Here is a 27,301-nt window from a genome sequence, read left to right as displayed (position 1 = left end):
ATTCACTGCAGTGAAAGGGGAGTGACTGAGAAGAAAGATGAGAGAAATAACATTTTAGGGGTAGAATTATTCCTTCTTCTCTTCTAATTTGATTGGCTGGTCCAATGACTAAATTGAGGTAACACAGATTAATTGGGAAGACAATCAAAAAGTTTAATAACATGTATACTTCTGATATATAGTACATGGAAGTTACTCAGAAAAATGAAGTAACTAGTAAAATTGGCAGACGCCATCACTTGAAATAACATCTTCACCTAAAGTCTAAAGATATTGGGGGTGGAGAGTAAGTTATGGAAGGTTACCAGGAAAAGCACAGTAAACAGACTTGAGGTTGTTATAGAGATATAGGTCCTGCTTCCTCCATTGATAGCTAAGATGGGCTTGGTACAGTGAGGGAGACACCCCTGCAGATGCGACCGACCTTACAAATGTAAAAGTACTTCACAAGGGGTAACTTGTACTAGCTCTCTACATACAGCTGGCTAGAACTGCACCCTATACCTAAGCTCATTTTCTAATAATGCAATCACTAGCAATGGGAATGCCACCCTAGTTATCTAAGCGAGACCAGGACTTAACTATTATATATATGGCTTATGGATCACCTTTCCAGCGGGATGGATATTAAATATAGCAGAGCCTGATCTATGGTGGCATAATGAATAGCGTGTCCACCTAGAGCGCTGAGGTCACTAGTTCTAAACTCCCAAGCTTGCAGCAAGGGTCAAGGTACGTAAGTGAAGCAACTACGATGAGTTGATGCTTCTTTCTCCTCCCCCCTCCTTCCCTCTCTCTAAAAATCAATAAATAAAATCTTAAGATAAGTAAACAAATAAATAAATGTAATGGAGTTTCTGTTAGCGAGAAAAGAGTATGAATGAATGCCGGCAGCTAAACAACACTGCCCGCTGCTATATATTAAGGGGGGAGTGCAGGTGTCGGCAAATATTTTCTGAGAGAAGACAAACATTTTAGACTTTGCGGATTAAATTATGTGTGCCACAAAGACCCAATTCTGCCTTTTGCAGGGCAATGGTGCCACAAGGGGCACATGACACACAGGCGTTGCTCCTTTAGTCCCTGGGTCTGTCCTTAGTCAGCTGCAGGATTAAAGGTTAAAAAACACATGGACTCGCCCTGGCCGGTTGGCTCAGCGGTAGAGCGTCGGCCTAGCGTGCGGAGGACCCGGGTTCAATTCCCGGCCAGGGCACAAAGGAGAAGCGCCCATTTGCTTCTCCACCCCTCCGCCGCGCTTTCCTCTCTGTCTCTCTCTTCCCCTCCCGCAGCCAAGGCTCCATTGGAGCAAAAGATGGCCCGGGCGCTGGGGATGGCTCTGTGGCCTCTGCCTCGGGCGCTAGAGTGGCTCTGGTCGCAACATGGCGACGCCCAGGATGGGCAGAGCATCGCCCCCTGGTGGGCAGAGCGCCCCCCCCCTGGTGGGCGTGCCGGTGGATCCCGGTCGGGCGCATGCGGGAGTCTGTCTGACTGTCTCTCCCTGTTTCCAGCTTCAGAAAAATGAAAAAAATAATAATAATAAAAATAAAAATTAAAAATTAAAAAAAAACAAAAAAAAAACACATGGACTCGAACAGGCACTCTGGGCCAGAATAAGTTGTAACACTAACCAAACACCAGGGGTCCTGGGGCATCCAGAGCTTCCCCCTCACCATCCTCTCTGATAAGAAGATCCAGACACTGATCACTTTCTTATTCATCAGAACCCAGGCCTGACCGCGCTGGCCCAGCATCGCCGAGTCCACATTCCATCCTGTATGGTCAGTATTCACAGCTGCCATCAATGCTGCCTGGCCAACACAGGTTCAGGTTTGATTTGGATCGATCGTAATAAAAGTTGAGCCCAAAACTGGTGTTCCATTGTCCTTTATTCTAGACCAGGGGTCCCCAAACTACGGCCCGTGTGCCGCATGTGGCCCCGAGGCCATTTATCCGCCCCGCTGCACTTCCGTAAGGGGCACCTCTTTCATTGGTGGTCAGTGAGAGGAGCATAGTTCCCATTGAAATACTGGTCAGTTTGTTGATTTAAATTTACTTGTTCTTTATTTTAAATATTGTATTTGTTCCTGGTTTGTTTGTTTTTTTACTTTAAAATAAGATATGTGCAGTGTGCATAGGGATTTGTTCATAGTTTTTTTTATAGTCCGGCCCTCCAGTGGTCTGAGGGACAGTGAACTGGCCCCCTGTGTAAAAAGTTTGGGGACCCCTGTTCTAGACTCACACCCGGCAGGCGAGAAATACACACAGCTAGTAATACTTCCTATAAAGCCAGTAGCCACAGCCACCCATCACAGCCTTCTGGTCCCTGCAGGTTCATATTTGATTCGGATAGAGGATAATGAAGCAACAGAGCCAAGAACTGGTGAACCATTACCTTTAATCCTAGCTCCCACCAGGCCGGCGAGAAAATACAGCGGGAAAACACCTCCCTTTCCATTCAGGGCTCCCAAAGCCACTGACTTATCCGAGTTTCCTAGAATCAAAGGTTTCTACTTCACCAGCCTTATTCCCCTCTGTTGGGCAGATAAAATATATTATGCTCACTTTGTTAAAGATGGCGCTGCCCACGTGGAGGCCGTCACCCAGGTGATATTAATGTGTGTTAGGGGCGGGCTGTGGGCAGGTAGTATCCTTGGAGCCTGGGGCTTGGTTTTGGGATTAAGCCTTTCCCACCCTTTTTAATGTGGAGTGGTACAATCCAATTATGCCTCAGATAAGTGACTTTGTATTAGAGACTTCCCTATTTGTATATTGGATTAAGGGTTTTGATTTCTACACTATAAAATGGGGGCAGAACGGGAGCTTGCTCTCTTGGTTCCTGAGATTAATATTAGAGGAGAGAGCAGAGAAAGGCCACGTGGAGGAGGCCAGGAGAAGCAGCCAAGATGGCAGAGTGTTGAGTGAGAAGCCAGTTTGTGCAGAGTTTGTGCAGGGAGAAGGAAGGAGATGGGGAACAGAGGTGAATAAGTCTGGTGAGCTAGAAACCTTTGATCCTAGGAAACTCAGATAAGTCAGTAGCTTTGTGAGCACTGAATGTGAGTGGGTTTTGGAGCCTAGTGTGTGTATTACTTGCCCGCCGGGTGCAAGCTAGGATTAAAGATAATGGCCCATCAGTTTTTGGCTCCGTTGTTTCTTTACCGACTGTCCGAATCCAATGCGAACCTGCATGGGGCAGGCTGCTGTGTTGGTGGCCCTGGCTACTGGCTTTACAACCTCTGTTCCCCGTTCCTTCTCCAAGCCGCCATTCTGGCTGCCTCTTCCAGGTGGCTTCCCTGCCCTGCCTCCAGGGGCTTTTCATAGAACTAGTCACTCTTCCCCCTTTTAAAACCTTTTGGCGCGAAAGCCCTCCCCCAACAACATTAGTATAATCATTCCCCTCCCAAGCAAGAAGGGCAACTAATATTATCACCTGGGTGACCGGCATCCATGTGAGCAGCACCATCTTTAATAAAGTGAGCATAATATATTTTATCTGCCCAACACATACCCAACCTGAACCTGACACCGCGATGGCCCCAAATGCCACCGGCACCCCCTCGGAGGGGGGTGACCTGCAGAACCCCGGCCTCCGAAAGAGACGGGGACGTCATCTCCGCAGCCTCTCGTCCGCCACCGACCCCAGGCCCTGCGACCAGACATGCGCGTACGGTCCCCTCACCTCGCTCACCTCCCGGTGCTGCCCGGTTCCCCTGCACGACTCCACTTGGGCGCCTCCACCCGCCCCCTCCGACCCCGGGGTGACTCCGTGCTCCACACACCCCCTCGTCCCCACGTCACCCTGTGAGACACAGACCTTCTCCTGTGACAGAAACTCCCGGGGAGGACGCCGCACACTGACCTCACCTCCCCCAGACCCATCTGGAGGGCTCAACGTTTTATTTCCGAAAGCCGTTTCAACTTCTGCAGCGGTCCCACTCTGTCTACAGTGGCCCACCAGGACCTGGCCTCAGATTTTAAAGAAACGCGAGCAACAACTTCCGAGACTCGGAGCAATATGTCCGCGCCCAGGTTTAGGTGGCGCCATGGGGGCCGCCATGTTGGGACAGCCAACCGCCCTACAGAACGCAGAGCCTTTAGCCAGGGCTGGTGGGAAGGTGGAAAGGTAATGAAAATATTTCCCTATCTGGCAAACATGGTGGGAGCTAAACTGCTTTCAGTTGTCTATATATACATACACATATTTGTTTTTTGACAGAGAAAATCAGTGTAAGGCCAGGAGCCGCCATTGTGGCCATTCACATGCAGGTTCCCATTGGATTCAGGCAGACAGTAAAGAAATGGAGTCGGAGGATGGTGGGCCATTCTGTTTATTGGTGTCCCACCAAGACAGGCAAGCCACAAGAGAAGACAGGGCAAGGGATCAGGAGGCCCCTGCAATGGTGATAGCAGGAATCCACAGAGAGCAAGCTCCTGGTCTGCCCCACTTTATAGTGTAGAAATCAAAACCTTTAATCCAATATACAAACAAGAAGTCTCTGATACAAACTCACTTATCTGAGGCATAATGGGATTCCTCATGAGAGAGTACCACCCCACATCATGCAATCAGTCAAGGGTGTCGGGAAAAGCTTAGTCTTAAAACTAAGCCTTAGGCTATAACTACCTGGCCTGCTTAGAGCCTGTGCCCCACACCTAATACAAACTATAAGCGAGTAAACATATATATATCATATTTACAAACTTATTTGACCAACAATCAGAGACAGACAGACAGGAAGGAAAAGAGATGAGAAGCATCAATTTTCATTGTGGCTCCTTAGTTGTTCATTGACTGCTCTCTCATATGTGCCTTGACCGGGGGCTACAGCAGAACAAGTGACCCCTTGCTCAAGCCAGCAACCTTCAGGCACAAGCCAGCGACCATGGGGTCATGTCTATGATCCCACGCAGGAGTTGGTGAGCCTGCACTCATGCTGGATGAGCCTGCGCTTAAGCCAGCGACCTCGGGGTTTTGAACCTGGGTCCTCTGTGCCCCAGTCCGACGCTCTATCCACTGTGCCACCACCTGGTCAGGCTTATAAATTGTTTTTCAGTGGACAGTTCAAGTGTCAAGTTAGCAGCAGAGACTGTAAAGCCAGAAGCCAGGGCCACCATCACAGCCGCCCGGCCCACGCAGGTTCGCATTGGATTCAGACAGTCGGTAAAGAAACAACAGAGGCCTGACCTGTGGTGGCGCAGTGGATAAAGCGTCGACCTGGAAATGCTGAGGTCGCCAGTTCGAAACCCTGGGCTTGCCTGGTCAAGGCACATATGGGAGTTAATGCTTCCAGCTCCTCCCCCCTTCTCTCTCTCTCTCTCTCCTCTCTCCCTCTCCATCTCCTTCTCCTCTCTAAAAAAAAAAAAAAAAAGAAAGAAAAAAGAAAAGAAACAACAGAGCCAAAAACTGATGGGCCATAGTCTTTAATTCTAGCTTGCACCCAGAGCAAGTAAAAACACACACTGGGCTCCAAAACCCACTCACATTCAGTGCTCACAAAGCTACTGACTTATCCGAGTTTCCTAGAATCAAAGGTTTCTAGCTCACCAGACTTATTCACCTATTTTCCCCATCTCCTTCCTTCTCCCTGCACAAACTCTACACTAACTGGCCTCTCACTCTGCCATCTTGGCTGCTTCTCCTGGCCTACTCCACGTGGCCTCCTTCTGCTCTGCTCTCTCCTCTAATGATAATCTCAGGAACCAAGAGAGCAAGCTCATGTTCTGCCCTCATTTTATACTGTAGCTTCATAACCTTCAATCCAATATACAAAATAGGGAAGTCTCCAAAGTCACTTATCAGAGACATAATTGGATTATACCACCCCACATCAAAAAGGGTGGGAAAGGCTTAATCCCAAAACCAAGCCCCAGGCTACAAGAATTCTGCCTGCCCACAGCCTGCCCCCAACACACATTAATATCACCTGGGCGACAGCTTTCACATGGGCAGCGCCATCTTTAACAAAGTGAGCATAATATATTTTATCTGCCCAACAGAGACCCTGCTAAAAAGGAACAAGATAAAATGGTAAACGAACACCCACAGATAGCTCTGGTCAGAAAATATTTGGCCAGAAACCATTTTTAAAAACAAAAAGTTTTCTAGTACTTCGTTTCTGGAAGCTGGCAATCACCAATGTTGGGCAGATAAAATATATTATGCTCACCTTGTTAAAGATGGCGCTGCCCACATGGAAGCCTGTCGCCCAGGTGATATTAATGTGTGTTGGGTATGGGCTGTGGGCAGGCAGGATCCCTGTAGCCTGGGGCTTGGTTTTAGGACTAAATAAGCCTTTCCCACCCTTTTTGATGTGGGGTGGTGCAATCCCATCATGCCTCAGATAAGTGACTTTGTATTAGAGACTTCCCTATTTTGTATGTTGGATTAAAGGTTTTTATTTCTACACTATAAAATGGGGGCAGAACGGGAGCTTGTGCTCTTGGTTCCTGAGATTAATATTAGAGGAGAGAGCAGAGAAAGACCACGTGGAGGAGGCCAGGAGAAGCAGCCAAGATGGCAGAGTGTTGAGTGAGAAGCCAGTTTGTGCAGGGAGAAGGAAGGAGATGGGGAACAGAGGTGAATAAGTCTGGTGAGCTAGGAACCTTTGATCCTAGGAAACTTGGATAAGTCAGTAGCTTTGTGAGCACTGAATGAGTGGGTTTTGGAGCCCAGTGTGTGTTTTTACTTGCCCGCCAGGTGCAAGCTAGGATTAAAGATGATGGCCCATCAGTTTTTGGCTCCCTTGTTTCTTTACCGACTGTCTGAAACCAATGCGAACCTGCATGGGCCAGGTGGCTGTGCCTACTGGCCTTACAACCAATAAAAGAGAGGAATGGCTGTGTGATGCCTAACTTGTCATGGGGGTGGGGGAGACTCAGAAAAGGTCACTAGAGTGAGACCAGTAAAAGTCTGAATCAATGATAAAGGAACAACCTTAATCTATCCCATGACAAGGTATACTGCTATGATGGTGAAGGGATAGTAACCCAGGATTGAAGCAAAGAATATCAAAATGATGCATACCTCAGGCCATTATTAAAGAGGCATAGTCGTGGACTCAATCTCAGGACATGAGTGCCTGGTTTAGGGGGTGTGGGTAGGGAATTTGCATGCATTTATGTTTCTGGGAAAGGAAGCCTGTCATAGACAATCATTAGAAACAGCCCTGTGCTGGACTTACCTGGTGATCATTTTTTAATTTTTTTTAAAGACTGTATTTATATATTTTAGAGGAAAGAGAGAGAGAGAGAGAGAGAAGGCAGGGAGGATCAGTGTAAGGCCAGGAGCCGCCATCGTGGCCATTCACATGCAGGTTCCCATTGGATTCGGGCAGACGATAAAGAAATGGCAGAGTCAGAGGATGGGGGGCCATTCTATTTATTGGTGTCTCACCAAGACAGGCAAACCACAAAAGAAGACAAGGGAAAAGCAGAAAACCAGCTCTTCCCATGAAGGGCAAGGGATCAGGGAAGCCCCTGCAATTGTGATAGCAGGAACTGCGTGTCCAAGCTCCTGGTCTGTCCCACTTTATAGTGTAGAAAACCAAAATCCCTTAATCCAATATACAAACAAGGAAGTCTCCGATACAAAGTCACTTATCCAAGGCATAATTGGATTCCTCATGAGAGTGCACCACCCAGATCATACAATCAGTCAGGGGTGTGGGGAAAAGCTTAGTCCCAAAACCAAACCCCAGGCTACAACGACCTGGCCTGCTTATAGCCTGTCCTCCACACCCAATATAAGTCACAAGCGAGCAAACATATATATATCATATTTACAAACTTATTTGACCAACAATCAGGAAGCATCAACTTCCTTATGTGCCTTGACCAGTGTATGGCCAGTGGCTGCCGCCATTGTGGCCAATCACATACAGGTTTATGTTGAATTTGGACACACGGTAAAGAAAAAGTGGAGCCAAAAAATGGTGAGCCATTCCTTTAGTAAAGTCTAGCACCAGCAGATGAGTAAACACACAGGGAAGACTGCTTCCCTCTCATTCAGAGCTCCCAAAGCCCTGACACGTTCTTGGATTCCACAACCCAGAGCATCTTCTCTGGTTCCTCCTGGAATCAAAGGTTCCCACAGCCTCAGTATATTGTAAGGTACCAACAGCTGAAAATTGATATTGATATTCTGGGAGGAAAGGTCAGGCTTTCCTGTCCCATCTCTCCTTTACAGAGGGGAGGGGAGGGAAGGGAGAAGAATGTAGAAGTTTCTGGCTTGTAAGAACAATGAGTCATTCAATTTTAAATCTAAAATAAAGGTTAACTTAGAAACTTATTCTCTTTCAATAGGAGAATTTACATACCACCTAGCATTGGCTGTGGTTCCTCCCCCTTTCTGGAATCTTGAGGGTAAAATACCTCTAGGCTAATGAGGGAAGATGAACCCTGAAAGATTTATAAACATCTTTGATTGTGTTACCTTGAAAGTCTTAATGTTTCTGTGTATCCCCTAAACAAATGTTGCCAGCTTGTACCCTGACATCATGCTCTCCCCTGCCCTTGTGTGATCAAGGGTATATAAACAGCCCCTGAACTATTTTTGGGACTGCACGATTTGGGCCTGATGCCCTGTGTCAGCCATATGCGGCCGGCATATTTAATAAATCTCCTCCTCTAATAAAACTCTTCAAAAGTCATCTGGACTGGGTGTCTCTATGTGAACTTGACATGAGGTACAGTGCCTTTCAGAATCTGGGGTGCGGTACTTTAAAACAAGTAGGGCTCCCAAAGCCCCTCAGCCCTGGTTCCCCATCTGCACACCTTCTCTCTCTCTCTCTGCAAAACTGGCTTCTTCCTCAGCACTCTGCATTCTCTCTGCTCTCCCTGCAAAACTACCTGGGCCCACAAAGACCCCTCCACAAGCAAACATTAGCAAAACAATGACCCATCCCAAGCAGGAATGCAATCTACAACTTACAATCAGCTGCCTGGCTCTGAGGGCAAGCACACACATGGCTGCCCAGTGCCATTTTTTTTTTTTTTTTTTTTTAGATTTTATTTATCCATTTTAGAGAGGAGAGAGAGGGAGAGAGGGAGAGAGGGAGAGAGGGAGAGAGAAAGAGAAAGAATGCAGGGGAGGGAGGAGCAGGAAGCATCAACTCCTATATGTGCCTTGACCAGGCAAGCCCAGGGTTTCGAACCGGCGACCTCAGCATTTCCAGGTCGATGCCTTATCCAATGCGCCACCAGAGGTCAGGCCCCCAGTGCCATTTTTTAACAATAAAAGTGAGCAATCTCAAAAAATACAAATTTTACAAACTTATTTGCCCAACAACCCAGGGTTTGGGCAAACCCAGGGTTTTGAACCAGCGACCTCAGTGTTCCAGGTCCATGCTTTTATCCACTGTGCCACCACAGGTCAGGCCATTTTGTAAATTATATACATGTCTAATGACTATGTTGTTCACCTGAAACTAATATAATACTGTATGTCAATAATAATTTTAAGAAATTTTTAAATAAAAATTAAAGAAGGAAGCCTGACCTGGTTGAAACCCCAGGCTTGCCTGGTCAAGACCCATATAAGAACTGACACTTCCTGGCTCTCCCCCGCCCCTCTCCTCTCTAAAATAAGGTTTAAAAAATTGAATTTAAAAAAATTAAAGAAGAAACAGCCCTGGGATGTTCTCTGCTCACAAATATTACGATGAGTGACTCCATTTAGTGTATCAGTTATACCCAGAATAGCTTAGAGAGGCAGGGCAGGAATATCTCCCCTAGCATTACAACTGATACATTACTATATATTACTCTCTGTAAGTTATAATAAATAACTATCTATTACTAGACTTCATTGTCCATCATAGGATTTATCACTTCCTGAGATAACATAATTTACTATCTCCCTCTCTAGATTTTAAGGTCCACCATGAAGGCTATTTCTTTCCCTGCTTTGTTCACTGATGTAATCTTAGTGGGTAATACAGTGCCTCGCACTGTGCTGGTGCCTGAAAATAGATCTGAAGGTGTGAATTACCCAAAACCCAGCATTTGAGATTGAATTTTGAAATAGCTAATGTAAGATGGTCAGCAATGGGGGAAGGTCACGTGAGGAACCCAGACCCAGGAACTTGGGCTAGAACCACCCACTCATGTGTGCCAAAAGAAACTTCCCAGGAGTCCCTTGGAAAACAGCGACTGTCTATCAGCCAGTGCGATTTTGTCACATCATATTAGCTCGGCCACCCTTGAGGACCCCTTTAAATTTGCCCCACGCGGTCTCTCTGCGCAATTTTCCTGATCTCCATCTCCTGGGCTGGTGTATCTCATCTGAGAAGTGCTGTACTCAGTAAAGCTTTTGCTTATCCACACTTGGTGGCTACGCCCCTTCCTTCTTCTTCGGTGGGAAAAATACCTTACAGCTATCACATGGCAAAGCAAGTTTCCACTTCGTTTCTGATGAGTAAGACTCAATGTTTATAACTTGTATAGGTAGAAAATGTGGAACGGGTATGAGATTAAGGGAAAGTATTCTGTATAGCAAGAGACCAAGAGCCCCACTCCCAAGAGTCAGAGAAGGAAAAATAAAGAGAAAACTTACATCACAGTTCAGCAGGTAATTGAATTGAGGAATCTTGGAAATGGTGGCACCTCTCAAGGGTGACAGTCCTGTGACAAATGCAAAGGCTCTTCTCCATGACATCCCTTAAGGATCTCCCCTACCATCTGCCATATTCTCCACTCTTGGAGATTAAGAACCTTGTCATCCTTTGTGGGAAACAGGGTGCAAGCTGACAGAGTCCTTGCCCCCCCCCCCCCCACCTTACTTGCTTGATTTGGTTGCTAGAGGCTGTGGGAGACTGCAAGCTGACAAAGATCCTTGCAGTTTAAGGGCTAAGCCAAAGGCTAAACTCTTCCCCACAGCCTCTGATGGTTTGATTAAGTTGGTAAAGGTAATTTATATGCCTTTCCCCAAACTTCCATGTTGGCTGTGATGCCTATGGTTTCTAATTATCCCATCCCCCATGTCCCTTGAAGAAACTGAAGGCAGTTTTCGTTTTACCCCTTGTTTTGTGAAGTTAAGATGTTATGCATGGTGGGAAGTTTTCAGCACTTGAAAGAATTCTTGGTTTGCCTCAGAAATGTGACTTTGTATCTGAGCTCTCTTTGTTTTGCAAATGGCTTTGCTCTCTGCACTATAAAGTGTTTTGGGGGTGCAGGCTAGCTCTTGCAAGCCATCAGCTTGGCAATGGGTCCTCCTGATCCCATCCTTTTTCTCTGTGTTTATTTTCTAATCCTCCACTGTTCCCACTAGAGACCTGCACAATTACGAGTCACGCTGGCTCATGACAATCCTTTTTATCCTGTTTATTCTGAAGATATCTTTTCGTTCCTACTCTCTCCAGTTTATATTCAGTTAAAGTAGCTTCAGACAGAATTTGGGGGAGGACAACTGTTTTTTGTTTTTGTTTTTTTGTATTTTTCTGAAGTTGGAAACAAGGAGGCAGTTAGACTCCCGCATGTGCCTGACCGGGATCCACCCGGCATGCCCACTTGGGGGCGATGCTTTGCCCATCTAGGGCTAGGGCATCGCTCTGTTGCAACCAGAGCCATTCTAGCGCCTGAGGCAGAGGCCACAGAGCCATCCTCAGCTCCTGGGCCAACTTTGCTGCAATGGAGCCCTGGCTGCGGGAGGGGAAGAGAGAGACAGAGAGGAAGGAGAGGGGGAGGGGTGGAGAAGCAGATGGGCACTTCTCCTGTGTGCCCTGGCCGGGAATCGAACCCGGGACTCCTGCACACCAGGCCGACGCTCTACCACTGAGCCAACCAGCCAGGGCCAGGACAACTGTTGTTTTTTTTTGTATTTTTCTGAAGCTGGAAATGGGGAGAGACAGTCAGACAGACTCCCGCATGCGCCTGACCGGGATCCACCCGGCATGCCCACCAGGGGCGATGCTCTGCCCCTCCGGGGCGTCGCTCTGCCGCGACCAGAGCCACTCCAGCACCAGGGGCAGAGGCCAAGGAGCCATCCCCAGCGCCCGGGCCATCCCTGCTCCAATGGAGCCTTGGCTGTGGGAGGGGAAGAGAGAGACAGAGAGGAAGGAGGGGGTGGGGGTGGAGAAGCAAATGGGGGCTTCTCCTATGTGCCCTGGCCGGGAATCGAACCCGGGTCCCCCGCACGCCAGGCCGACGCTCTACTGCTGAGCCAACCAGGACAACTGTTTTTAACAACTGCCTTCCAATGGCTAATTCCCTTCAGTGACAAAATACATTAGTTATTTTAGCTCATTTATTCATTTTTCAAATAAATACACAATTTGTTTTTATTTTACTCTGCTGGGAAATACAAGATCACATCAATGAGAGCTCTCCAATATAGCTTTCTGAGATGATGCAAATCATGATACATTTTTCTGAGTATCCATAGAGTAAGGTACACAGTTTTGCTCATTTTGCTTTCCAGTGAAGTACCCACTAGTCACATAAGGCTACTGACAACTTGAAATGTGATTTAGTGCAACTAAGGAACTGAGTTTTTATTTGGTTTTTTAAAATGTATAATTTAAAGCACAAAACGTTACCAAAGAATTTTCCATCTATATACTTGGAGAGATAAGACATGGGCATTAAAAAAAGACTTACAGTGCCTGACCAGGCGGTGGCTCAGTGCATAGCATCAGACTGGGATGCAGAGGACCCAGGTTTAAAACCCTGAGGTTGCTGGCTTTAGCATGGGATCATAATAGATATGATCCCATGGTCGCTGGCTTGAAACCCAAGGTCGCTGGCTTGAGCAACAGGTTACTCGCTGTGCTGTAGTCCCTCCCCACCCTGGTCAAGACACATATGAGAAAGTAATCAATGAACAACTAAGGTGCCTCAACGAAGAATTGATGCTTCTCTCCTTTCTCCCTTGCTGTCTGTCTATCCCTATCTGTCCCTCTCTCTCACCAGGTGGTAGCGCAGTGGATAGTGTTGGCCTGGGATCTTGACCACAGGTATACCAGGTTGAATGAGGGGTCGCTGGCTTGAGCCCAAAGGTTGCTGGCTTGAGCCAGGGGTCACTGGCTCAGCTTGAGCCCCCCCCCCCATCAAGTCACATATGAGAAAGCAATCAATGAACAACTAAGGTACCAAAACGAAAGACTGATGCTTCTCATCTCTCTATCTTACTGTCTGTCCATATCTGTCCTTCCCTCTCTTTCTCTCTCTAAAAAAAAAAAAAAAAAGCTTGACATGTGGTAGCACAGTGGATAAAGTGTTGACCTAGAATTCTGAGGTTTGCTGGTTTAAAACACTGGACACACCTGATCAAGACAAATAGAGTTGATGCTTCCTGCTTCTCCTCACCCCCACCTCTTTTTTTTTCTCTCTTCATCTCTTCTCAAAAAATATTAATAATAAAAATAATAACTTATAGCCTGACCTGTGGTGGTGCAGTGGATGGGGCATTGACCTGGAATGCTGAGGTGGCCGGTTCGAGGCCCTGGGCTTGCCCAGACAAAGCACACATGAAAAACAACTACTGAGAGTTGATGCTTCCCGCTCCCCTACCTCGATTTTCTCTCTCTCTCTAAAATCAATAAAAAAGCAAAACAAAACATATAAATAGTTAAATAAATTACAGCCCTAGCGAGACAGTTCAGTTGGTTAGAGCCTAGTCCAAACACCAAGGTATCAGGGTACAAAAAAGAATCAAAAAATAAATGCATGAGAAAGTGGAATAACAAATTGATACTTCATTCTCTCTCTGCCCTTTCTCTGTCTGTAAACTCAGATAAATAAAAATTTAAAAATAACTTAGTGAGGCCTGACCTGTGGTGGCGCAGTGGATAAAGCATTGACCTGGAATGCTGATGTCGCTGGTTTGAAACCCTGGTCTTGCCCGGTCAAGGCACATATGAAAGTTGATGCTTCCTGCTCCTCCCCACTTCTCTCTCTCTCTTTCTCTAAAAATGAGTAAATAAAATCTAAAAAGAAAAAAAAACTTACTGAGGAACTTAACATTTGTTAAAGAGATGTCTTTGCCTTCTCTCAAAATAGTAAGCCTCTTGAACAGGAAATTATCATTACCTACTGCCTGACGAGGTGGTGGCGCAGTGGATAGAGCATCGGACTGTGATGCGGAGGACCCAGGTTCGAGACCCTAAGGTTGCCAGCTTGAGCGTGGGCTCATCTGGTTTGAGCAAAAGCCCACCAGCTTGAACCCAACGTCGCTGGCTCCAGTAAGGGGTTACTCGGTCTGCTGAAGGCCCACGGTCAAGGCACATATGAGAAAGCAATCAATGAACAACTAAGGTGTTGCAACGCGCAATGAAAAACTAATGATTGATGCTTCTCATCTCTCTGTTCCTGTCTGTCTGTCCCTGTCTATCCCTCTCTCTGACTCTCTCTCTGTCTCTGTAAAAAATAAATAATAAATAAATAAAATAAATTTAAAAAAATTATCATTACCTACTAAACCAATTCATATTTGCTTTTGAGTGAGGATTGGTGTCCCATTCCTTTGACACAATAGATAGACCAATTGATGTGCGTGTTTGGTATAACACCAACTGTGCCTCTGTATCAATGTATATATTTAATAGAATGAGAAAAGCATGACCTCCCAGTGTCAGCATTTATATATTTTATAATTCCTCTCGGTATATAAATTATTTTTTATTGCTTTTGGACAGATAGAGACAGGGAGAGAAGAATTTATTTGTTGCCACTTAGTTGTGCATTGATTGGTTGCTTCCTATATGTGCTCTTGACTCGTTAAATTGAACTAGCCTCACGTGGTGGCGCAGTGGATAAAGCATCAACCTGGAATGGTGAGGTCGCTGGTTTGAAACCCTGGGCTTGCCTGGTCAAGACACATATGGGAGTTGATGCTTCTTCCTCCTCCCCCACTTCTTTCTTTCTCCTCTCTCTAAAAATGAATAAATAAAAATCTAAAAATGTGCTGGTGTGCCAGCCCATGCTAAGGACCCCTGACCCAATTTAGCTCAACGCTTAAGGGGAACTAGTTTATAGCTACAGCTACAGTAGAAAATTTGTAGAAGCCCCAGCAGGTCTAATCTTGCTAACCGAGGCAGGATGTGTTGTGTGTCAGCCTTGCAAATATTACAGGAAGGCGGTTTATTATCTTTAGAACAGTGTGTACTTTTGCAAAGATATTGTACTAACATGCTGAATGTAACCCTGTGGTTTTTCCCCTTAAATACTACCCTCGACCCCAGCTGTTCGCTGTTCGTTGCAAGTGGTGCGGCAGACAGACCACCGGCAGGTGAATAAAGGCTCTTCAAATTCAATCAATTTGGGCTCGGCTCTGGTTCCATTCCTTGCGGGTTGCACCTCAATTAAAAATAAAATAAGTATAAAAATGATAAATTAAACAACTAGGGCCCTGGCTGAATAGCTCAGTTGATTAGAGTGTCATCTGAAGCTCAGAGGTTGCCAGTTTGATCCCCAGCTTGTAACAGACAGGAAAAGATCTGTTTCTGTCTGTCTCAAGTCATAAAATAATAAAATAAAAATTTAAAAATTGTACACTCAGCCTGACCGGACGGTGGCGCAGTGAATAGAGCGTCAGACTGGGATGCGAAAGACCCAGGTTCGAGATCCCGAGGTCGGCAGCTTGAGCGAGGGCTCATCTGGTTTGAGCAAAAGCTCACCAGCTTGGACCCAAGGTCACTGGCTCAAGCAAAGGGTTACTCAGTCTGCTGAAGGCCCACGGTCAAGGCACGTATGAGAAGGCAATCAATGAACAATTAAGGTGTTGCAATGCGCAACGAAAAACTAATGATTGATGTTTCCGTTCCTGTCTGTCTGTCCCTGTCTATCCCTCTCTCTGACTCTGTCTCTGTAAAAAAAAAAAAAAAAAAAATTGTACACTCAGGGTGCAGTTTCCATGAGGTCCAACATCCACATGGCAGGGAACAGGGAGCTTTGGGCTAGATATTAGGTGGAATTCACTTGAGGTTGTTTTGGAAAAGTCTACAGTTCAGTATTCTTTCTGTAGTTCTCCTTTTTTTCCCACACTCACAACACTCCTGGTCACCTACAGTGTGTATGTACAGAAATAGGGTCAGTTCCCCACACCAGGAATTCTCCACAGCAACTGAGTGTCCTACAATTTAACTTATTCTGACATAACTGTGTCAGGTACTACAGGTTAAAGACTCAGTATCATAAACAGCACACACCCCACCCCACTTCACATGCCAATCACTCCCATATTACCTACACTGTTTGCCTTAAGTACAAACTGCCATTCCCATAACACTCCTCCAGTTCGTTATGGTGCATAGCCTTCCTCGTACTTAGATGTCTTCACCCACCTGCAGCACTCCGACACCTTTACTCTTTGGATATTTCTGGAAACTTCCTCAAGAAGGCATGATTAATCATTAACTCCATTTCTAGTCCCTCGCCGCTCTCTGGATGTATTCAGTGGAGCTGAAACTTCTAACCAATAACCTCAGTAGAACAAAAGATGCTCCTAGTGCTGGTTTTTTTTTTAGTTTATTTATTTATTTTTAGAGAGGAGAGAGAATGAGAGAACAGAGGGAGGAGCAAGAAGCATCAACTCCCATAGGTGCTTTGAGCAGGCAAGCCCAGGGCTTCCAACCAGCCACCTCAGCGTTCCAGGTCGATGCTTTATCCACTGCGCCACCACAGGCCAGGCTCCCAGTGCTGTTATCACGTAGGAATTTACAACAGTTTTAGGAACTCTGTACCAGGTACTGAGGACAGAGACCAGTATGTATGTATTTCCTGTATCGCACAAGTTCAAATACCCAATATCAAAAGGGTACATGCTAAATTACTCCATTTCTCTAATATTCTATAAATGACAAAAGTATAGCTACAAAGAGACCTGTGATGCTAAGGGCTAGGGTCAGGGAAAGGATGTAACTATGAAGGGGGAGCATGAGGGCCTTTGTGATAAAAAATTCTGAATTTCTTCTGTGGTGTTGGTTACAAGACCATACTTGTGTAATAAAAGTTTTTAAAAACTATACAGAAAAATCAAACAAAAATTAGTGCATGCTAAAACTGGAGATAAAAATAAATCCTGTAAGCCCTGGCTGGTTGGCTTAGTGGTAGAGTACCAGCCTGGTGTGTGGAGGTCCTGGGTTCAATTCCTGGCCAGGGAATACAGGGGAGGCACCCATCTGCCTCTCCACCCTTCCCTCTCTCCTTTCTCTCTCTCTCTTCCCCTCCCACAGCCAAGGCTCCATTGGAGCCAAGTTGACCCAGGCGCTAAGGATGGCTCCAAGTCCTCCACCTCAGGCACTAGAATGGCTCTGGTTGCAATGGACCAACACCCCAGATGGGCAGAGCATCGCCCCCTGGTGGGCCTGTCGGGTGGAACCCAGTCAGGCACATGCGGGAGTCTGTCTCTCTGCTTTCCTGCTTCTCACTTCAGAAAAATACAAATAATAATAATAATAGTAAAAAAATAAATCCTGTAGCAAACAGCTGTGTAGCAATTTCACTTTGCTCTGTTTAAAAACATCATACTTATATTAACTTTATAAACCACCTGATGCTACTTACAAACTTGGTTAAACACATCCAAATATGTTGTTATACTACCCTAAAATAAATATATTTACTTTCATTTTCAAGTACTGTACTATAAGCATTATAAAATAACATCATGTACAACTGGAGAAAATAAAGTTAACTGCATAATGAAACAGGCATATAACATTCTTGTGTTGTACATATTTCAATTTAATCCATGATGGAGTAACTGCTATTATTCAAAACAACTTATGAAATCAATGGCTAGGCAACTAGAAATATGGCTAAAGGTATCTTGTTCTCAATGGCTTGTGAAGTGTACTACCTGTTTAGATCTGTGAAAGAATACTGTTTTATTCAAAGATTCTTTTCTCCATTAAGTGATACAAGGTTTTGCCTGACCAGGTAGTAGTGCAGTACATAGAGGATCGGCCTGGGATGTTGAAGACCCAGGTTCGAAGCCCTGAGGTTGCCAGCTTGAGCGTGGGTTCACCAGCTTGAGCCCAAAGGTCACTGGTTTGAGAAAGAGGACATTGGCTAACTTGGAGCCCCGGTCAAGGCACGTATGAGAAAGCAATCAATGAACTACTAAGGTGCCGCAACAAAGAATTGATGCTTCTTATCTCTCTCCCTATTTCTTGCAAAAAAAAAAAAAGTTATATGAGGTTTTGCTAAAGATCACAAAATTGAATGTGGTCATGAGTTATTTCTGCATGGATTTCCTGGAAAATGATGAGACAACATAAATTACTGCAAACCATCCCATATGGCTTCTATCGAGATCTTACTTTTGGACTGATGCTTTCCCACAATTAGAAATAATCATTTGTTCATCATCTCTGATAATCACATGACGGTCTACTTCCAACAAAAGGGTTTCCCAGAATGACACTCATAGAGTTCATTTCAATAAAACTTTTAAACATATGTTGTCCTAAAATATATTCATGACTGATTTATCTGAATTTTCCCCATTATTTATCAATATAAAACATAAGGTAAATAATTAAAGACAGTACCAAATACTTTGCATTGTTATATATTTTTAAATTTTTCTTAATTAAGAAGCAGGGAGGCAGAGAGACTCCTGCATGCACCCCTACCAGGATCCACCTGGCAAGCCCCTACCCAAGCGATGCTCTGCCCACTTCGGGCTGTTGCTCCATTGCTCAGCAACCAAACTATTTTAGTGCCTGAGGCAAGGCCATGAAGCCATACTCAGCAACAGGGGTCAACTTGCTCTAAACAAGCCATGGCTGCAAAAGAAGTGAGAGATAGAGAAAAGGGAGAGTGGGAGTAGTGGAGAAGCAGATGGTCACTTCTCCTGTGCACCCTGAGTGGGAATCAAACCCAGGACATCCAAAGGCTGGGCCAACACTCTGCCACTGAGCCAACGAGCCAGGGCCTTAAGTTATTCTCTACTATATACTATTATCTTGAAAGCCTACAAATGGCAACAGGCTTTCTCCAAAGCAACTCACTGGGAATTCTCTTACATTTAACAAGGACTGAGAAGACAGCAGAAGCTTTCCCAGAGTTCCTGTACCCACATGGCCTCTCTCCTGTCTTTGATAAACACCGAGTTCTGACTTCTCAATGAAGCTCTTTTCTGCATTCATTACAAAGGGCTTTCCCCTGTGAAAAGTCTCTCATGTAATGAGATCATTTTTGCCCAATGAGAATTTCCCACATTTAGTACATGAAATGAGTCCTTCCTGAGTAAATTTTCTGATGCTATAAAAGGCCTGTATACTTGCTGATGTTTTCACATTACTAGCATTTGTACTTTTCTACAGTATGGGTTTGCTGATGTATATACCTAGAGTACTCTTCTCAGTGAAGCTTTTTGCACACTTCTTGTATATATAATTTCTGTGAATTATGAGTTCACTGATGTAAATAGTCTTCATGGTGAAGCCTTTTCCACACACTACATAAATAGGGTATCTCTGCTTAATGTTTTCACTGATGTCTGAGTCTTCACTGAGAAAATTTTCCCACATTCACTGCATACAAAGGATTACTGTCCTATGTGTACTTTCTGATGTATATTTAGCCGTGATTTCTTGAGAAAAGCTTTGCCACACTGAGAGCATTCATATGGTTTCTCTCCTGTATGAGTTTTTTGATGTACAGCCAGCTGGTTCATCCCTGGGAAGCCTTTTCCACATACACTACATACACAGAGTTTCTCTCTTGTGTGAGTTTTCTGATGTGCAGTGAGACGACTCTTCACTGTGAAGCCTTTCCCACATTCACTGCACACATATGGTTTCTCTAAAATATGAGTTCCCTGATGTAGAGTCAGATCATACTTCATGGTGAAACTTTTTCCACATATAGTACATACATAGGGCTTCTCTCCTATATGTTTTCGCTGATGTCTGATAAGAACATTCTTTGACATGAAACGCTTCCCACATTCATTACATATATACGGTTTCTCTCCAGTATGAGTTCGCTGATGTACAATGAGGCAGCATTTTGAGGACAAGTATTTTCCACATTCATTGCACATGTACAGTTTCTCTGAAGTATGAATTCTCTGATGTACAGTGAGATACTTCTTCATGGTAAAGCCTTTTCCACATGCACTACACACATAGGGTTTCTCTCCTCTGTGAGCACGCTGATGTACAATCAGACCACTCTTTACACTAAAGCCTTTCCCACATTCATTGCACACATATGGTTTATCTAAAACATGAGTTCCCTGATGTAGCGTTAGATCATATTTCATGGTGAAGCTTTTTCCACATACACTACATTCATAGGGTTTTTCTCCTGTATATTTTCGCTGATGTCGGATCAGCAGGCTCTTCTTAGTGAAGCCTTTCTCACACTTATTACATATATATGGTTTCTTTCCAGCATGAGTTCGCTGATGTAAGATGAGGCAACGCTTTCTTAACAAGCCTTTTCCACATTCAGTGCACCTATATGGATCCTCTGAAGTATGAGTCTTTTGATGTTCAATGAGGTAATTTTTGTCAATGAAGCCTTTTCCACATTCATAACATACAAAGGGTTTCTCTCCAGTATGAGTTCGACGATGTGCAATAAGACGACTGTTTTCAATGAAGCCTTTTCCACATTCACTGCATTTATAAGGTTTTTCTACTGTATGCGTTTTCTGATGCTTATTGAGATTAGACTTTGTACGAAAGGTCTTACCACACAGACTGCATTCATGTGGTTTCTCTCCTGTATGAGTTCGCTGATGTAGGCTGAGGCAATGCTTTCTTGAGAAGCCTTTCCCACATTCAGTGCACGTATACCTATTTTCTGAAGTATGAGTCTTCTGATGTCCAGTGAGATAATTTTTGTCAATGAAGCCTTTTCCACATTCACAGCATACAAAGGGTTTTTCTCCAGTATGAGTTCGATGATGTACAATAAGACGACTGTTTTCAGTGAAGCCTTTTCCACATTCACTGCATATAAATGGTTTCTCTTGTATATGAGTTTTCTGATGTGTATTGAGATTTGACTTTGTACGAAAGGTCTTACCACACAGACTGCATTCATAAGGTTTCTCCCCTGTATGAGTTCGTTCATGATAAATGAGGCGAGACTTTTGGATGAAAAATTTCCCACATACACTACATATATATGGATTCTCTCCTATTATAGTTTTCTGGTGTACATTAATCTGTGATGGTTTGAGGGAAATTTTGTCACTACCAGTGCATTCATAGTGTTTCAGCCCTGTATGAATTCTCTGATATTCAGTGAGCCTGGATTTGCTGGAGAAAGCTTTCCCACACAGACTGTATCCATAAGGTTTCTTTCTAGTATGAATTCTCTGGTGATTAGTGAGCTGAGACACCTTTAAGAATGCTTTCCCACATTCAATGCATACATGAGTCTTCTCTATATTGTGGTTTCTCTGTTGTTGAATGACCTGGGAGTTATTATTTATGGGTTTGGTACTGAAAGGAAATATAATCTCACTGTGAAACTCTTCATGGTTATCATGCAGAATGGATGTCCTATTTATATTCAGCTCAACCGAGTTATTTAAGCTTTTGTTTTGCTTTTGAAAACTTAACTTTGATTTTAAAAGTTTTTTACACATTTCAAACATACCACAATTTTGCTGTAATGGGAAATGACCTTCATTCAGATGAACAATTTTAGCAAGCCTATAATATTCACAGCATTGTTCCACACTCTTCTGAATGCTTTGATTTTGCAAGTGACACTGTGAAGGATCATCCACTGTCCTGAGTTCTAGGAAAGAAGAGAATGGTGAATCATTCTGTAATCTCTCATAAGCTTAGTTTGAAATAAACCTAATAGAGCCCAGTTAGTTAGAGCATTGTCCGAAGTGGCAGAGGTTGCTGGTTGGTTCGATCCCCAGTAATGGCACATACAGGAACAGACTGATTTCTGTCTGACTCTCTCTCTCTCCCCCTTACTCTCTAGCTGAAATCAATAAATTAAAAAAATTTGTTTAAAGAGAGAGAAAAAAAGAACAGACTCAGATAGAGAAGATGGCAGCAGAGTAGGCAGACACACAGACTCCCAGCTCACACCACCAAACTGGATTACATTTAGGAACAATCAGTGTGAAAAACCAACTTTGGAAAAAAGAACAGGTCTCAAAAACCAAGGAGCAAAGAAGCCACACCGAGCCTGGTAGGGAGTGCAGAGGTGTGGTGGAGGCCCCCGCTTCCAGGAGTGAAGGAGGGGTGAGGCTGAGCCCAGAAGGGCTCTCATTACAAGAACAGAGACCCTGAGAGACAGGGGCCCTCACTCTCAGAATTGGAGACCCAGCCTAGAAATCCAGAGACTGGAGGAGACAGACGGAAAGCATTGCGAGATAGGGGGAAAGAGCAAAGATCTGTGAGTAGGAAGAGGCAGGGGTGCCTTAAAGGTACAGAGCTGAAAATATCACACATAGCCACTTGCCTGGGGCCCTAGAGACAAGGAGGGCTGAGAGGACAAGCTTGTCTTCCAAAGGAAAGTGGGGAGAGTGAGACAGACGGTGACGGACAGTGGAATGCCTGGGATGACCTGAGAAGCTGACTCATCCAGTGCAGAGGCGGCCATAGCTGGGGGAGGGGTTGATTCCCTCCACACAGCACAAGCCTAAAGTGGTTAAGGGTGACCCACCTCCAGAAAGCTCTCCAGCTCCAATCAGTGCAAAAGACACAGCTGAAAGCAGGAAGTGGGGAGGAGAGGCAGTAACCCAGGTTTCCAGGGAGATCCGAGATATTCCTCCATCAACTGAAGCTGAGAAAGCACCTGCCCCAGGAGAGCAGCTGGCAGAACAGGCCTACAGATTCTAAGAGGTTAAACTCACCGCATTCCTCGATACAGTTTCAAATAAGCCTACTGCTGAGATCAGTAAACAAGATTACCACTGAGTTAAGAAAACTGAGAAGAAAACAAATCAAGACTTCAAAGCGGCTCTACTAGGTAAGGAGACCACAACTGGAACTAGCCTACAAGCCATACACAGAACAATGAAAAGCAGAGAAACGTAAGTCATATACTTGAACAAGACAAATCCTCAGAAGAAGTCCTGGATGAAACAGAGTATTCAAATTATTGGATGCAGAGTACAGTGGTACCTTGAGATACAAATTTAATTCATTCTGTAACCAAGCTCATAAGTCAGTCAACTCACACCACCAAACTGGATTACAAATTCATTTAGGAACAATCAGTGTGAAAAACCAACTTTGGAAAAAAGAACAGGTCTCAAAAACCAAGGAGCAAAGAAGCCACACCGAGCCTGGTAGGGAGTGCGGAGGCGTGGTGGAGGCCCCCGTTTCCAGGAGTGAAGGAGGGGCGAGGCTGAGCCCAGAAGGGCTCTCCTTACAAGAACAGAGACCCTGAGAGACAGGGGCCCTCACTCTCAGAATTGGAGACCCAGCCAATATATCAAACTGCCGATACTGGACCTGTGTGTCAATGTGCCAACTAGTGGCAGCTTCTCGAATCATGACTCGTATCTCGGAATTTTGCTTGGATCTCGAACAAAAATATGGACCAAGTCTCAGCTCATATCTTAAAAAAAATTGTATGTTGGTCTGTTTGTATCTCAAGGTACCACTGTATAAAATAATAATTGTTAGGATGCTTAAGGATCTCAAAGCTACAATGGATGGATTTAATGAACACCTCAATAAAGAAATTGCAAGTATCAAACAGGACACGGAAATCATAAAGAAGAACCAGACAGAAATGACAAACACAATATCAGAAATTAAGACTACACTAGAAGAAATTAAAAGCAGGCTGGATGAAGCAGAGGATCGAATGAGTGACTTAGAGGACAAGATAAGCGAAAGCAAGGAAACAGAACAGCAAAAAGAAAAGAGGATCAAAAAGTCTGAGGAAACTCTAAGAGAGCTTTGTGACATGAAGAGAAACAATATCCGCATAATAGGGGTTCCTGAAGGAAAAGAGAAAGAACAAGGAATAGAGAAACTGTATGAAGAAATATACAGAAATATTTTCATGTAGCTGAAAATTTCCCTAAATTGAAGCAGGAAAGAGTCACACAGATTCAAGAAGCAGAGGAAACCCCATTAAAAAAGAACCCAAAGAGACCCACATCAATACACATCATAATCAAAATACCAAAGCTAAGAGATAAAGAATATTAAAAGCTGTAAGAGAAAAAGTCAATCATCTACAAAGGAACCCCCATAAGGATGACATCAGACTTTTCAACAGAAACACTTGAAGCCAGAAGGGAATGGCAAGAAATATTCAAAGTAATGCAGAACAAAAACCTACAACCAAGACTTCTATATCCAGCAAGATTATCGTTTAAAATTGAAGGAGAAATAAAAAGCTGCCCAGACAAAGAAAAACTCAAGGAATTCATCACAACCAAACCAATGTTGCAAGAACTTTTAAGGGACCTGCTATAGACAGAACAAAGCAGGGGGGGGGGGGGAATATATATATATACACACTAAAAGAGAAATGTAAATTTAAAGAAAAAATGGCAATAAACAACTACATATCAATAATAACCTTAAATATAAATGGATTAAATGTTCCAATCAAAAGACATAGGGCAGCCTGACCAGGCAGTGGCACAGTGGACAGAACATCGAACTGGGATGCGGAAGACCCAGGTTCGAGACCTCAAGGTCGCCAGCTTGAGCGCGAGCTCATCTGGTTTGAGCGAAGTTCACCACCTTGAACCCAAGGTCGCTGGCTTGAGCAAGGGGTTACTCGGTCTGCTGAAGGCCCATGGTCAGAGCATATATGAGAAAGCAATCAATGAACAGCTAAGGTGTTGCAACGAAAAACTGATGTTTGATGCTTCTCATCTCTTTCCGTTCCTGTCTGCCTGTCCCTGTCTGTCCCTCTCTCTGACTCTCTCTCTGTAAAAAAAAAAAAAAAAAAAAAAGACATAGGGTAGTTGAATGGATAAGAAAACAGGACCCGTACATATGCTGTCTACAGGAGACCGACATCAAAACAAAAGATATACATACTGAAAGTAAACAAATAGAAAATAAGATTTCATTCAAATGGAAATGAAAAAAAAAGATGGGGTAGCATACTTATATCTGACAAAATAGACTTTAAGAAGGTCACTACATAATAATAAAGGGGAACAATCTAACAGGAAGAGATAACCATTACAAATATCTATGCACCTAATATAGGAGCACCTAAATATATAAAGCAGACTTTGATGGACATAAAGGAAGAGATCAACAGCAATACAATAATATTCAATAGCAGGGGATTTCAATACACCACTAACATCACTGGATAGATCCTCAAGAAAGAAAATTAACAAGGAAACAGCAGAATTAAGGGACACACTAGATCAAATGGATTTAATAGAAATCTTCAGAATCTTTCACCCTAAAGCAGCAGAATATACATTCTTTTAAAGTGCGCATGGTACATTCTCTAAGATAGACCACATAATAGGGCATAAAACAAGTCTCAACAAATTTAAGAAGAATGAAACCATATCAAGCATCTTCTCTGACCACAATGGCATGAAACTAGAAATCAATTACAATAGAAAAACTGAAAAACACTCAAACACTTGGAAACTAAGCAGCATGATATTAAATAACAAATGGGTCAACAATGAGATCAAGGAAGAAATAAAAAATTTCCTTAAAACAAATGAAAATGAGCATACAACAATTCAAAATCTGTGAAACACAGCAAAAGCAGTCCTGAGAGGGAAGTTCATAGCATTACAGGCATACTTTAAGAAGCTAGAGCCTGACCAGGAGGTGGTGCAGTGGATAGAGAATTGGACTGGGATGCTGAGGACCCAGGTTCGAGACCCCGAGGTCACCAGCTTGAGCGCGGGCTCAACTGGCTTTTGAACAAAAAAACAAAAAAAAATGCTCACCAGCTTAGACCCAAGGTCGCTGGCTTGAGCAAGGGGTTACTCAGTCTGCTGAAGGCCCGCGGTCAAGGCACATATCAGAAAGCAATCAATAAACTAAGGTGTCGCAATGAAAAACTGATGATTGATGCTTCTCATCTCTCTCCGTTCCTGTCTATCTCTATCTCTCTCTCTCTCTCTGTCCCTGTAAAGGAAAAAAAAAAAAAAAAAAGAAGCTAGAAAAATCTCAAACAAAAAAACTTAATCCTGCAACTAAAAGAACTAGAAAAAGAACAGCTAGTAAAGCCTAGAAGAAGTGGAAGGAAGAAAATAATAAAGATCAGAGTGAAAATAAATGACATAGAGACTAAAAAAAATAAATAAATACAAAGGATCAATGAAATCAAGAGCTCGATCTTTGAAAAGGTAAAGAAGATCGATGATGGGCTTGCCTGGTCAAGGCACATATGGGAGTTGATGCTTCCAGCTCCTCCCCCTCTTCTCTCTCTCTGTTTCTCCTCTCTGTCTCTCACTCTCCTCTCTAAAAAAAAATGAATAAATAAATAAATAAATTTAAAAAAAAAAAAAAAAAAAAGAAGATAGATGAACCCTTAGCCAGGCTCACCAAGAAAAAAACAGAGAGGACTCAAATAAAATTAGAAATGAGGCTGGAGAAATAACAACGGGCACAGCAGAAATACAAAGGATTGTAAGAAAATACTATGAAGAACTGTATGCCAAAAAATTCAACAACCTAGGTGAAATGACAAATTTCTTGAAAAATATAATCTTTCAAAAATCAATCTAGAAGAATCAGAAAACTGCGCCTGACCTGTGGTGCCGCAGTGGATAAAGCGTCGACCTGGAAATGCTGAGGTCGCCGGTTCGAAACCCTGGGCTTGCCTGGTCAAGGCACATATGGGAGTTGATGCTTCCAGCTCCTCTCCCCTTCCCTCTCTCTGTCTCTCTCTCCTCTCTCTCTCTCTCTCTCTCTCTCTGTCTCTCTCTCCTCTCTAAAATTGAATAAATAAAATTTTTAAAAAAATTAAAAAAAAAAAAGAATCAGAAAACCTAAATAGACCGATTACAACAAATGAGATCAAAATAGTTATGAAAAAACTTCCAACAAACAAAAGCCCTGGGCCAGATGGCTTCACAGGCGAATTCTACCAAACATTCAAAGAAGATCTAACTCCTACCCTTCTCAAGCTATTTCAAAAAATTCAAGAGGAGAGAACACTTCCAAGCTCCTTTTATGAGGCGAGCATAATTCTGATTCCAAAACCAGGCAAAGACAACACACACACACACAAAAACTATAGGCCAATATCCCTGATGAGTTTAGATGCTAAAATTCTCAACAAAATATTAGCAAAGCTGATCCAGCAATATATGAAAAAAATCATACATCATGATCAAGTGAAATTTATTTTGGGGAGGCAAAGCTGGTACAATATTTGAAAATCAATCAATGTGATTCATCACATAAACAAAAGGAAGGAGAAA

General features: G+C 43.8%; 2 protein-coding genes across 2 annotated transcripts in view; both read right to left on the bottom strand.

Annotated features, from left to right (window-relative positions):
* LOC136399234 (zinc finger protein 615-like) overlaps positions 1 to 27,301 on the bottom strand; it is a 213,868-nt gene that overhangs the window by 88,358 nt on the left and 98,209 nt on the right. The window lies entirely within an intron of this gene.
* The window catches only part of LOC136399226 (zinc finger protein 615-like), a 28,448-nt gene continuing 20,015 nt past the window's right edge, over positions 18,869 to 27,301 (bottom strand). The window contains exon 7 of the mRNA XM_066374214.1: positions 18,869 to 21,699. Coding sequence (XP_066230311.1) covers positions 19,487 to 21,699 — 2,213 coding nt within the window. The 3' untranslated portion in view covers positions 18,869 to 19,486. The remainder of the gene's footprint in view (positions 21,700 to 27,301) is intronic.

Source organism: Saccopteryx leptura, chromosome 3, assembly GCF_036850995.1.
Source record: "Saccopteryx leptura isolate mSacLep1 chromosome 3, mSacLep1_pri_phased_curated, whole genome shotgun sequence".
Classification (NCBI taxonomy): domain Eukaryota; kingdom Metazoa; phylum Chordata; class Mammalia; order Chiroptera; family Emballonuridae; genus Saccopteryx; species Saccopteryx leptura.
The sequence above is the reverse complement of the archived record's forward strand: the minus strand, read 5'-3'. Positions and strand labels throughout refer to the sequence as shown.